Source organism: Camelina sativa, chromosome 11 (assembly GCF_000633955.1).
Source record: "Camelina sativa cultivar DH55 chromosome 11, Cs, whole genome shotgun sequence".
Classification (NCBI taxonomy): Eukaryota; Viridiplantae; Streptophyta; class Magnoliopsida; order Brassicales; family Brassicaceae; genus Camelina; species Camelina sativa.
This window is the reverse complement of record NC_025695.1, coordinates 20,197,289-20,210,033: the sequence shown is the minus strand read 5'-3', so window position 1 is coordinate 20,210,033 and position 12,745 is coordinate 20,197,289. Positions and strand designations below refer to the sequence as shown.

The 12,745-nt window shown below is 33.5% G+C and overlaps 3 protein-coding genes across 4 annotated transcripts; 1 reads left to right on the top strand and 2 right to left on the bottom strand.

The window, feature by feature from the left end:
- Positions 124–2,029, top strand: LOC104723905 (uncharacterized CRM domain-containing protein At3g25440, chloroplastic-like). The gene is made up of 4 exons (XM_010442343.2): positions 124–310; positions 440–830; positions 1,050–1,454; positions 1,528–2,029. The coding sequence occupies exons 1-4, from the start codon at positions 252–254 to the stop codon at positions 1,672–1,674; spliced, it is 1,002 nt and encodes a 333-aa protein (XP_010440645.1). The 5' UTR covers positions 124–251; the 3' UTR covers positions 1,675–2,029.
- LOC104723906 (oleoyl-acyl carrier protein thioesterase 2, chloroplastic) lies at positions 2,050–4,201 on the bottom strand. The gene is made up of 6 exons (XM_010442344.2): positions 3,655–4,201; positions 3,356–3,489; positions 3,156–3,269; positions 2,872–2,967; positions 2,616–2,772; positions 2,050–2,526 (listed from the first exon to the last, which is right to left on the bottom strand). The coding sequence occupies exons 1-6, from the start codon at positions 3,985–3,987 to the stop codon at positions 2,254–2,256; spliced, it is 1,107 nt and encodes a 368-aa protein (XP_010440646.1). The 5' UTR covers positions 3,988–4,201; the 3' UTR covers positions 2,050–2,253.
- On the bottom strand, positions 9,628–11,886 carry LOC104723904 (ethylene-responsive transcription factor-like protein At4g13040). 2 transcript variants are annotated; one of them, XM_019232598.1, is made up of 7 exons: positions 11,699–11,886; positions 10,973–11,044; positions 10,756–10,886; positions 10,433–10,565; positions 10,166–10,346; positions 9,971–10,092; positions 9,628–9,895 (listed from the first exon to the last, which is right to left on the bottom strand). In XM_019232598.1, the coding sequence occupies exons 2-7, from the start codon at positions 11,013–11,015 to the stop codon at positions 9,801–9,803; spliced, it is 705 nt and encodes a 234-aa protein (XP_019088143.1). In that variant the 5' UTR covers positions 11,016–11,044; positions 11,699–11,886; the 3' UTR covers positions 9,628–9,800. The 2 variants fall into 2 exon arrangements, with proteins under 2 accessions (XP_019088143.1, XP_019088144.1); XM_019232599.1 differs by having other exon boundaries at positions 10,457–10,565; positions 11,699–11,884.

Here is a 12,745-nt window from a genome sequence, read left to right as displayed (position 1 = left end):
GAAAAAAAAAAAAAAAAGAAAAAGAAAAAGAAATAGATCAACAATCTGGTTTGAAAATTGTAATGCAGCAAAATAAACCAAACAAAATAATTGAACCAACCGGTTGTACCAAATTGTTTCTTTGCCATAATCCTGAAAGGCTTAAAACCCTGAACAAACAAGTCACCTTCTCTTCGTCACCGTGCGTGAGTTCTCCGACGCCGTGAATTCTTGGCTTTCCGACCAATAGTTTATCTCCGGCAAAGGATGTTATGTTAGTTTTAGGCTATGCCAAAGGAATCGCTCATCGATTTCTCAGAAATCCCAAATGGTATTCACCCTTTTTCCTAATCAATTTGTCTGCAATTTTGTGCCTTTTTGATGTAGAAACCATAAAGTGTTAAGCTTTCCTTGTGTGTCTTCTTATTGACTTCTAGGTTTCTTTTTGTTTGTTTGGCAGGAACTGTGGACTCGTCTTGCTTCACAATCAGTTCTCTAATTACTCCATTTATGTAAAGTCAAGACCTTTTCTACAAGTTCCATATGAATCAGCTTCTTTTGACCTTTTACGATCTCAGAAGCAGACTCTGCTTGCGTATGATGCTTTGTTTAACAGACGTTGCATAAGTAATTCAACTATAGAGCTAAGAACAGATGATAATGTTGTGAGGTTTGCTTTCAACAATGCCACTGGTAACAATGTTGTGCCTACAAGGAAAGAAAAGAAATGGAAAAGGGCTAAACTGTCAAGAAAGGCTAAAGTGAATGAGTTGAGGTTTTATCGTCTTAAGGCGAAAAAGAAGATGAATTCTCCAAACCCTGAAGTTAGGATTCGTTACAAGCTTGAAAAGGTTTTAATCAGTATTGATGCAGTTTCATATTATTCTACCTATACTAGTTTTGCACAACTGCATTATAATTGGGTTTTCTTGCCAACTTGGAAAGGGTAGACCTTTATATGCATATAAACTGTTACTCTTATAATGATGTGTTCATCTGTATAAGTTAATGTAACATGTTAGTAGCTCTGAAGTTTATTCAAAATTTGTTGGTATGGTTTGATTGTACAGGCCAAGAGGAAAGAAGAATGGTTGATTGAGAAACTGAGGAAATACGATGTCCCGAAATCACCAGCGGACCCCTATGATCCAGAAATTTTGACAGAGGAAGAGCAGCATTACCTAAAACGTACAGGTGAGAAGAGAAAGAACTTTGTACTTGTCGGGAGACGAGGAGTGTTTGGAGGTGTGGTTCTGAATCTGCACCTCCACTGGAAAAAGCATGAGACTGTTAAAGTTATTTGCAAGCCCTGCAACAAACCCGGGCAGGTTCATGAGTATGCAGCAGAGCTTGCTCGGTTGAGCAAGGGCATTGTGATTGATGTCAAACCTAACAACTCCATAGTATTGTACCGTGGCAAAAACTATGTGAGGCCAGAGGTTATGTCTCCCATTGATACCCTCTCGAAAGATAAGGTATTGATAAATCCAGATACGTTATGTTGGCTGCGTGTTTCTTGTTCTGACAAAAAGTAAATGAAAATGGCAGGCTTTGGAGAAATATCGGTATGAGCAATCGCTTGAACATACGAGTGAGTTCATAGAGAAGCTGGAGAAAGAGCTTGAGGAGTACCAGAAGTATGTTACTCGGCACAAGAAGAAGAATGAAGAAACAGAAAAGAACAAAGCAGAATAGAGAAGTCGATTGAAGACCTAAGCAACGTTGGATAATCGTAAACGCTAAAGTTGAAACCGATGCTCTGTGCTTGCGTACCTCAACAACCCGTGAGTATAATTCTTGTTGGTGTGTTTGGGAAACTGAGGCTTGGGGCAGTTAGAGAGAATGCTTTCAGAAAGTCAGCTGAAGAATGTATTTACGAGCTTTTCAAGTCTTCATGGATCATTAACTGAGAAGCTCTGACACATAACTCAACACTGTATCTATCTCTTTGTCATCACCTGTTCTGTTTATTTCTGTTTTCTCTCTTTTTGTAGCCACTTTAATCGAAGAAACTTCACTTACATATATTATTGGATAACCAAATTGTTTATTTCCACAGCTTACGATAAGATACAAGCAGAGAAAGATTCAGACCTAATAAATGTTTTGGCGTAAAGCTCAAAATTTGGACACAAAACAGACTTGCAAACAATACTTCACTACACCAAATAATCCAATTTCTTCTAACCCCAAAAGAGATCTGATCAGAGGATACAATACAACTACAAACGTGAAGCAAAATAACTTCACTGAGACAAGAGAAGTGAAAAGAACTCATCTTGAAGACTTCTTTCTCCACTGGGTTCTCCCACGATTGATCTCCTGACCATTTTCTGACAACCTCAAGATATGCAAGAACTGGCTCTCATTGTGTTCTTGTTTGCTTGATATGGTAGATCCGTTGGTCCCAGTAAGCTTTGAGACCGCCTCGTTGGGAATTTCAAATGTGGTAAGTGAATCTACAATGTCATCTTGCTGGCATTCTCTTCTGTAATCTAGAGTAATCACTTGAAGCTCGTGCGTGTCTATAATTTCTTGAGGTATGCTCTGCAATTACCAAGGACCAAGGTCAAATTTATGAGTTGGCCCATCAATAGATAACCTGAGGTTTCGTGGCACAAAACTTAGTTACTCACCTCAAGGACCCACCCAATGTAGGTGACATTATTTACATGCTGGTTCATGTCTAGATCAGCTCGTCTAGGTTTAAGCCCAAGCATAGAATACTGAGCTGGATCTTCCAGTTTTGGGATTTTCTTTAAGCTGCTATTGTTCTCCTCTGGAAACGCTAGTCTACATAGATACAGAGACAACCTAGTTCAGAATTTCATGTCGATAATTTTGTACGTGGCCATATGAAAATAAAATATGGTGGAAACCATGATTCTTTACCTGGGTTCTCGAGGACAAAAAACCAAGTACTCGTCCCGGACTTCATCTGTAACTCTTTGAAGCCGCCTTGTGTCTTGGTTCATCATCACCCACTTACTGTAACATTTGTGTAACAACAACATTGAAATAATATATGCATGAAATCCCCATATAACTAAACTAGTTATATGCTACCAATGTCAATGATGTTGCATCAGTATACACACAACCAATTCCTTGGAAAAAAAAAACTATATGCATCCAAAACAAATGATAAGTCTCTGACAAGTTGAAAAAGCAAAAACCTTGTAGCACGTCCAATAACTTCACCGGTAGCACAGTCCTTTAAAATCCAATCACGTCTAGTTCCAATCCTTCCTTCACTCTGACACCAAGTCTCAATCTCAACCACATCACTCCTACAACCAAAACAAGAAAGCTGAAAACTTTCAACTCCAACCACTCAAATCCTAAGAGGCAAAACAAACCAAAAAAAGACCCTTACCAAGCTGGATACTTGTAAATCTCAATATGCATTCTTGCAGTAACCCAAATGAGATGCAATTTCCTCATAGTAAGTGTTGTAGCAAACCCATCAGTCGAAAATCCAACTTTCTGAACATGATTACATGCCACTTCCTACACAAATTCATACTTACGAATCAATCACATGACCACAAAAAAGCAAGAGACCATAACACTAAACAATGATCACATTAGAAAGTTAAAACAAACATTGCAACACACAAGAATCGTGTTTAGTATATGGAGTACACACAAACAAACCCCAAAAAGAACCAAAACCTGCAAGAGGTTAGCAATTGTCTCAACGGTGGCAGTTTTGTTAATCCCAACTTCATAGCTTCTAACAATAAACTTCTCCTTATACGAAAACCCATCTTCCATCAACCGACCAAATCGGAGACGATCCGCCGGATGAGCATCGGGAACAGAATCGGCAACACGGAGGCTGCTGTTTCCTTGATCGGCTGAGAGAATTGCCCGTAAAGGTTCCTTCTTTATCTGAAAACAAGAGACGGGTCCGGTGCGGCGATGCACCGGAACAAAAAGCCGGCGAGAATCGGAGAAAAGAAAGCTGTGTAAGTGGTCAGTTACATTACATGAAAGCTTCAACATTTCTGGGTAAATTGAGAGATGGGTTTTGTTTATTTTAGGGAATATAATTAAAGAGTTTTTGTGTGTGTTTATAGGAGAGAATCAAGGATTTGGTGTTTGTAATTTTGTCGACGACGATGAGACCGAGGAGGAGGACAGTGGAAATTGAAAGATGAGAAATTTACGAGATTGCCATTGATATTTTGATAGTAGTTGTTGGCCAATTGGCAAAAGAGTAAAAAGGAGACATGTGGGGTGAATAAGAAAGCTCTCTGTTTTGGTTTCTCACGTGACCGACCTCTCCCTGCTCACCGCTTCTCTCCATGTATATGTATACATTAACTATATACTTCATACGAAAATTAAACTCTACACGACAAATACGATAAAACGGCCAAAATCGATTCAAACTTCTATCATAATATTTATAAGGGAAGAATTTTGTAAAAAATTACAATTTCAATGGCAGTTTGAATTACTGTAACCAGAAAACTTTTGATTGCTTCTTCAACCATAATTCCAACATCTTTATGATTTAAGATAGCAACCAATGTTTATTAGTAGAATCTGAAGAAACAGTGTCTATAAGATTTACGAGCCGTGTCAGAAGGTGTCTGAAGCGAGAAAATGTCAAGTGGCAACTGCCAGCGCAGCATAATGAAGACAGTACAACACATCAAGTATGGAGATGAGAGTATGGGCGAAAAAAGTATCAGCCTAAAAAGTATTTGTTGAAGACTACAAGTTGGTTGTTAAAGTTAACATGATGATAAAGAACTTCTCAGTATCTACTAGATAAAGAGAGATGATGTGAAGGACATGAAACACTGTAGTACCCGCTGGACAAAAAAGTGTACTATGAAGATTGTTGTAACCTATATAAGTGAAGGAAGTTCATCTTATTAGGGTTAGGAGTTTAAAGGAAGAAAAGGTTGAGTTAAGAGTCAAGCAAAAGAAAAAATTTGTTTGAGTGGGTTCGGTGGTGAGTGAATATACAAGTGTGCATAGTTGTTGTTGTGTAGGTAAGATTGGGTAGATTATGATTAATTTAGTGGCAAATTACATGTTGTGATGTTGCATGAAATTGATCAAACAAGCTTGTAACATATGTAGTTGTTTGAGGAATCTCTAATAAAGTTATCATATTTTTGGTGTTTTTGTAATAGTATTCAAGGTGCTAGTTATTTCAGAATCTTACATATTTTTCATTCCAATGCAGAATGCAATGAACCCCTTCCTACTGAACAATAAACGAAAACGAAAGCTAAAGGCTTTTTAATTATCAAGTGTAGAGAACAATGAGATTTTTGCAGAAAAGGTTTTTAAGTAGCCATTTTTTTTCAACTTTACTTTCCATCTTCAAAAATAAAGATTAATTTTACTAAATAAAAAATAGTAAAAAATATAATACTTATACGTATTTTATAAATTATTTTAAAAATCACATACAATATATTTTAGAATTATAAAAATAGACTAAAAAAATCACATACAATATATTTTAAAATTATAAAAATAGACTAAAACTCTGTTGCGAATAAGTTTGATATATTATTTATTAAAAAAATAAAAATTTCAAAAGTGATAAAAAGGGTTATATTACATATTATTTTTTATTTCGCTGGATTGATAGGCATTTTTTTTTGTCGTCCGGCATTTTTTAGAGATGAAAGGTAAAATTACAAAAAAATTTGATGGTGTGAAGGTTTTTTTTGCAAAGAACCAAAAGAACTATCCTTAGTTTATTGTGGTGGACATCATATTACTGAGCAATATCCAGTAGTAACCCTAGAAAAATATCAAGAATTTCTTGTTCATGTAATATTAAGGTTCTAGAATGTTATTTTTGATATTTTATTTGTGAAATTTTCCCTCAATAGTAGGCTACAAAATCATTGAGAAGTTTTCAAATGTTGTTGCAAAAGTAGAATATAAATAACTAGATAAGGACCCGCCCGACGTGCGGGTTTAAAGTTTTATAAAATTAAATTAAAGTTAATAAAAATATATTAAAAATATATTAAAAATTTGTTGTGCATTACTTATAAGTTTTATTTTTGCTATAATATACTGATTTATATCTATTTACAAATCCTTTATGTATATTACCATTACCATTAAAAACATATATTTTACACATAAATATATTGTATGTTATAAATATATTTTTTTACCACCACTTAGAAAATGTCTATATAAACACATTAAGCCAACTATTATATGTCTTTTTATTTTCACTTTTGCATAGTACTTTTAGTTATTAAAATTATTAGCCAAAAAAAGCATATATTACATAGTATACTAAACAATAATATATTATCACAATAGTGTATGACCAACCATGGAGAGAACCTCGGCTCCGCCCTCGTCCCTTATGCAGAGAATCTTGCGTCAAACCTACCATGGAGAGAACTTTGGCCCCACCTTCCTCCCTTGGGGAATAACCTTGCGTCCAATTTCCTATACCTTCTTTCTTTGGAGAGATAACCTTGCGTCCAACCTCCTATACCTTCTTTCTTTGGAGAGATAACCTTGCGTCCAACCTCCTCCACCATAGAAAGAACCTCGGCCCTGCCTTTCTCATGTGTGGAGACAACATATTCACGTCTTTTAGCTATCTCAAAAAAGATTTTTCTGACAACCAATGAAACTAAAGACCTTTTCTAACGTCACAAAATATTTTGATAGTAACTAATGTTAATTCTTCCATTATATTTGTGCAAATCTTTGATACTCCATGATGTAGCCTTTGTGTCTAGAACGCTCCGACTGCCACCTTTCTTAGTGAGCCCCATGTCCACTCCCAGTTCATGGGCTACCTTCTTTGGTGGGCTCCTCGTCTACTCCTGGCCCACCCATATTCGGCGGTCGGTTTGTTACGTCAGGGAGGCTTTAAATACTTGTTTACCGATCCTACAAATCACCATATCACCGACCCTTCCTCATAATACTTGTTTTGTCCTCACTCGCAAAGTTATGACAATCACTTCCTGAAAGGTCACCCATGCTGAAACTACTCCAGCTCAAGCACACTTAACTCTGGAGTTCTCTCAGAACCCTTGATCGAAAAGATAAGTGCACTTTGGTGACATAGGTTGCCAAATCAATTCTTTTAAACCTATCAGCAATCCATGGTGTCACAGTCTTCGAACTTCTATGGATCTATCAACAACAATTTATGTTTTTCCAATCTATCTATCTATGTTTGTTGTAAGCTTGTTTTTGATTAGCCTATTTTATCTAACTATTAGGTTGATGATCTTCTACTCCTCCCTTTTAGGATTGAATGAATTGTAAAAATTATGTTTGCACAAAAAGAGTCTATGACCACCTAGTCAAGGTTGAAAAATTAGAAGAAAATAAATTTGAGATAAATAAAGAAATAATAAAAAATTCTAAGCACGATAATATATGAATCCCAAATAATTCAAAGTTGAAAATATAAATTAAATAAAACAATCTAAAACTACTACATTAAATTTTAAAATACAGTATTAGAAAAGGAACACGCATATATTTTTGTTAAAAATTTAGCTTTCCATTAAAAATTTTTTACCAATAGAACAAAGTTGAAAACAATATTTTTGAAAAAAATATTTTTTTAGATGAAAAATATGAGACGATCTATGTTATATAGAAGTGACTATTTGCAAAATTTATAATTAATAATTAACAGTATATTTTCTTTAATCCCATTTCTATTTTTTGTAGAATTAATAACTTAAAAACTAAAAATAAGTAAATAATGTTATGATTTCGAATTTATGAAATATATATATATATATAATCTCTTTATAAGTATTTTAGAAAAACTTTTAATTTTTGTAATTTTTTTAATTTTTTGATAATTATATTTTTACATTATTAATATTTTTTAAAACATAATATTTTGTTTTTTGTTGTAATCTCAAAATTTTAGATTGATATAAACTTGACACATGTCAAAATCTTGTTAATGACTAACTTTTAAAACCCAACTTTATATAATAAGATATTATTAGAAAAAATAGATGATTGCATATTTCATATCTTTGTATCCACATTATTATTTTTAGGAACACTGCATGTTTTCATCTGAAACTAAATTGTTCGGGCATCTATATCATCAAACTAATGGCGGATTTAGAAAGTATTATTGTAGGAGGCATAACATTGTCAATTTATATATATACAAAACTATTTTATGTTGTCATTTTTAATGATATATATTAGCTAAATATGTTTTTTACTTTTCAACTTATATGTTTTGTATTTTTATGTTAATTTGTAAATGATATTCTTCCACATTGACTGTTTTAAGCTAATCAATTAAAGTTGTTGACAAAAAAAAACTAATATTCATTGTCTCAATTAAAAAAAAATTTAATGATAGTTCATAATATTTACGAGTAGAAGCCAATCAATAATATTTTCAAATATAACTTGAATCTATATTGAATCTAAAAATGAAACTAAAATAATATAAAAGACATGTAAACATTTTTGGTTTCCATTTAAAGACAATTTCTTACTGTGTGGAAGAATTGGTGAATATGATTATGATTTAATTGGTAAAAAATTCGTCATTAACGGCTTTGGTTTGTAATAATTGCCTCTCATTTTAGTGTTGTTATCTCTGGAAATTTCAACATTATATATGTGTTTACTAGAATATGACCCGTGTTAGATCACAGGTTGAAATTTCTTTTGTTTATTTTGTAATTTTTATTCAAAACATCATATTTGTGATTATTTTATTTATTTTAAAAGTTTTTTTGGATGGAACACTATGTCATAAAATCATATGATGAATATAACTTATGAAAATAACAACTATTTTGTAAGATATTTCTAGTAGATTTAGAATTTTATCCGCGGCATACTACGAGTTAAGTTGTGTGATAAAAAAAATATTTTTTGTTTTTTTTATTTGATTTGTTTAGTGTTTAAAATTATATATTGTATTTTGATTGTTAATTGTACGACTTAATCCAAAGTATACAACATTTTAATTTTAGGACTAAATATGTAACATATGTTTGTCAAAATCATCTTGACCGAGAAAGTCTACCAAACAACATTATTCCAAACTTTAATTTAATCCGAAAAATCATATTTCTTGAAATTTCAACCCGTGATCATATTTCTTGGAATTCTTTCATGTGAATTCTTTCAGTTCTGAATGATTTATATTAAAAGTTTGGAAGGATGTTAGGCAAGATTTTATTTTGAACTGTACTATAAGATTTCGGAAATCACGATTAAGTGTGATTAATTGTCAAGATTTTATTCTTTTTTACGGCTAATAGTATATATGGTATAACAATACATGGAATAATAAAGATTTTAAGATGATTTTTGGGATATTATTAATTGTATTCATATAGCCCACAAAATGACCAATTATTTTTTTTCTTTTTTTTTTGTAACCAACCTATGTTTATTTTAATCTATAACCTATTTTGTAACATATTTTGTAACTAACTTATAAAAATTAAATAGTCTACAAAAAAATATTGTATACTTCCGCTTTATTATATAGGGGATTTATTCATGCCCAAAAATATAACATCCAAGCACATTTAAAAATTATCAAATTCAATTCATTATTTTTAATAAACTTTAAATAACTCTTTGTAACATATCAAGTTGTAATGCCCTTACCATGAGTTTTACTTTTTGTCTTTTCTTTCTATCCATATTATAATGGCTGAATCAATATAACTACAAAAATTTCTATCAACTTTAATATAGCTGTTGAGCTTCTTGTATTTAACATTTTTCTCTGTGTATTTGAGTCTGGTTTGTATCACCTGCAGGGACAGACTCATTTTGTTTACAAATGTTGAATCGTGCTATTCTTGTTCTTCTTCTTCTTCTTCTTCAGGAGGACAACGTAACATGCTTACATTGATCTCCTTATCCTCATGTTCTATCCTTCTCTTTGGTTCTGCAAATACAGAGAGCCAAACAAAAGTTGTTTAGACAAAATACGCAACACTTGGTTGTTAGTATAAAACCTTACTTTTGTTAGTAATTGTTCGGCGTGTGTAAGCCAAGAACTCTTCCCAGCTTTGCTGTTTGAGTTCTCGTTTATCTTCTTCCGATAGCGCAAAGTTTGGTTCCCTTCCACACATGAAAGCAGCCCTAAAAAGGTAATATTGTTAATTGCAATGATTTACCAAAGTACTGAAAGAGCATTCAAGAATCAAGTTTATACCTATCGTATAAACGAGCAGCCTCTTCTTGAGAAGAGAATGTACCCAAGTGGATTTGTCTCTTCTCGACTTTAATGGCGGCTTGCCATTTCATGTTCTTGTAGTAGACTCCTCTCATTAAACATGGTTCTTGGTTATGTACTTGTTTTCTTTTATGCCGCTTTCTTCGTTTCAGCGGCTGGTCTGTAAATTGGAGATGAATAATATTGAAATAATTGGTCAATTCTTTACTCATCTCAATGAATTAGTTAGCGAGTGAGAAATAGGACCTGGAACACATATATACTGCTCACATTTTGGTGAGATGGAATCAGAATCAACCGGAGACATATCTGAGTAATCAAAACTGAAATGCATATGTTTCGACCGAGTTCTTCGACCAGCTTCTTCAATAGGCATTTTCTGCCAAACCAAAAAGAAGCAAGGCTCAACTGTTAGAATAGAATATACAATCTTATGAACTCTAATCTTTGAACCAACTAAGAGCTTTCAGACAGTTATATGTGTAATTTATATAAGTAATGCTCTTAGCCCTTACACATTAGTTAAGAGTAACCTCTGTACAACAATTAGCAAAAAGATATGTCCCTACCTCCTCTTTAGGCTCGCTAACCGTTTCTGCTAGTCCGAGACTATAGGCTGCTTTGGCATTAGGATTTGGAATCCCAGTGATCATCTCCTCGGCAGTTAGAAAAGGAAGCGGTGTCACATAACCATTTGGTCCTAGAGAAACAAAAAACTAGTTGATAACTTTGAATTATGCCTAATGTCTGGACGACAATATAGCTTTTGTCAAAAACATTGTTTACCACAACAGAGACCCAGTAGCCTACGCCTCCGTAAGCTCACCATATTGTACCTTTGAATGTTTTACTTTTCTCCTATAGAGACCATAAAACAAAACACTGATCAGTCAGCTCACAGAAACACTATATGTCTAAATTAAGTAAGATTACACAAAAAAATGCCTCATTAAACATATGTCTGGTGTTTTGAGACCACAAAAGTGGAAAAGTTAACATGAAGATCCGACAAGAAGAGCTACTTTAGTTTCTCAAAAAGTCAATTAACAGCTCATCACAAAACTCATCAAAGTACGTGACGTTATGAATTGAATTGAATCTATGTTCGTATGAAACGGGAAATCTGAACTAATCAATTGAAAAAGGAAGACTTTTTTTATCCAAATCAAGTCAACCCCTCAAATAAGAACCAAACCAAACCTACCACCTTTATGAAAAAAAAACCTAAGCTAAATCTAGAAACCAGAGTCCGACTCTGACCAATCAAGAAGAGAACAACAAACACAAGAAGACAAAACAATCAGGATGAATTAGTCTTCTCCGCAAAAACAAAACCAACCATGACAAAAACTTAAACGCACCCATTGTACATTTAATCATAAGAAACCAACCCATTGCATCAAAATCAAAGCTTTAGGGGACAGAAACAAAAAAGAAAACAAAACAGAGACCGGTTCAAGGGTTAAACCGGAGAGATTTTGTAGAGAGATAAAAAGGGAACAATTGAGATACCTCTTAAGAAGGTGGTGAGTGACACAAAAAGATTTTATATAATTCTGGATTTGGTTGTTTCGTTTGTTGAACAGAAGAGAGAGATAAAGAAGAGTTTTAATTGTGTTTGGAGAGTTGTGGTGGTGTATGAGGCTCATGCATCTACCACCTTCGCCATCTTATTTATTTGGTTGGTAAACGCTGAGAAGACAAGAAGGGAAGAAGATTTAATAATTTGACCAAAAAAAAAAAAAAAAAAAAATTGGAATATTTATTAGGATTCCTATTTATTAATAAGTAAGAATAGATAAAATACTCAGAAATTAATGACCAAAATAATAATTGGAAGATAAATGGTACAATAAAAAGCCCATGAGGTTTTTGATAAAGTTGAATCCACGAAGGGAACGTGTTGATTTTATGCAATCTCGATTCCCACTTTCATGCCTTTTTCCCTTCCATATTGGACTTCACATAACTTATAAAACAAAATATTACAATAAAATTGCCATAAATTAATGACTTCGAAACCTATAATAACTTACAAAATTTCATGGTCACACTTCGGAAATTCCTGCTCGTAGGCTATTGTCCGAGTCACTCCACAATAGACAAAGCTTGTATACTACTATATAAGTATATATATACGTTCACACGCTGCCTACAGTCTTTCGAGTAAAATATATCAAAACTACAAACTATTTTGTTGCACAAAACAGTCCATTCACTTACCCACGTCAAACTATTTATTGCTGAAAGACCTGACCCAACATTACTAACCAGCTATCCAACCCGATTACCCGAATCAAGGAACACTCTATAAACACTCCTCTCACGTAACACGTTAAGAGAAAACTAAGAAGGTTGAAGAGGCAAAGAGGTTAAACAAATGGTAGCCTTCCAAAGAGTGTCATATCGTTTGGCTTGCCTCTCTACTAAATAGCATGCATATTCGGGTGTCATATCGTTTTGACCAAACAACCTCTTTTCCTCAAATTAGTCCTATTGATTTCATTATTTGCGACTTGAAAGTCTGAGAATTTTTGGGAGAACAACCCCATTTGCTTG

Coding starts and splice junctions, on each gene's coding strand:
- LOC104723905 (XM_010442343.2), top strand. CDS start 252: ATGTTAGTTTTAGGCTATGCCAAAGGAATCGCTCATCGATTTCTCAGA. Junction 311..439: donor TTTCTCAGAAATCCCAAATG/GTATTCACCCTT, acceptor TTTGTTTGGCAG/GAACTGTGGACTCGTCTTGC. Junction 1,455..1,527: donor ATACCCTCTCGAAAGATAAG/GTATTGATAAAT, acceptor TGAAAATGGCAG/GCTTTGGAGAAATATCGGTA.
- LOC104723906 (XM_010442344.2), bottom strand. CDS start 3,987: ATGTTGAAGCTTTCATGTAATGTAACTGACCACTTACACAGCTTTCTT. Junction 3,490..3,654: donor CAATTGCTAACCTCTTGCAG/GTTTTGGTTCTT, acceptor GAATTTGTGTAG/GAAGTGGCATGTAATCATGT. Junction 2,773..2,871: donor TTTTGTCCTCGAGAACCCAG/GTAAAGAATCAT, acceptor GTATCTATGTAG/ACTAGCGTTTCCAGAGGAGA.
- LOC104723904 (XM_019232598.1), bottom strand. CDS start 11,015: ATGGTGAGCTTACGGAGGCGTAGGCTACTGGGTCTCTGTTGTG. Junction 10,887..10,972: donor GCTACTGGGTCTCTGTTGTG/GTAAACAATGTT, acceptor TTGTTTCTCTAG/GACCAAATGGTTATGTGACA. Junction 10,093..10,165: donor GCTGCTCGTTTATACGATAG/GTATAAACTTGA, acceptor TTACCTTTTTAG/GGCTGCTTTCATGTGTGGAA.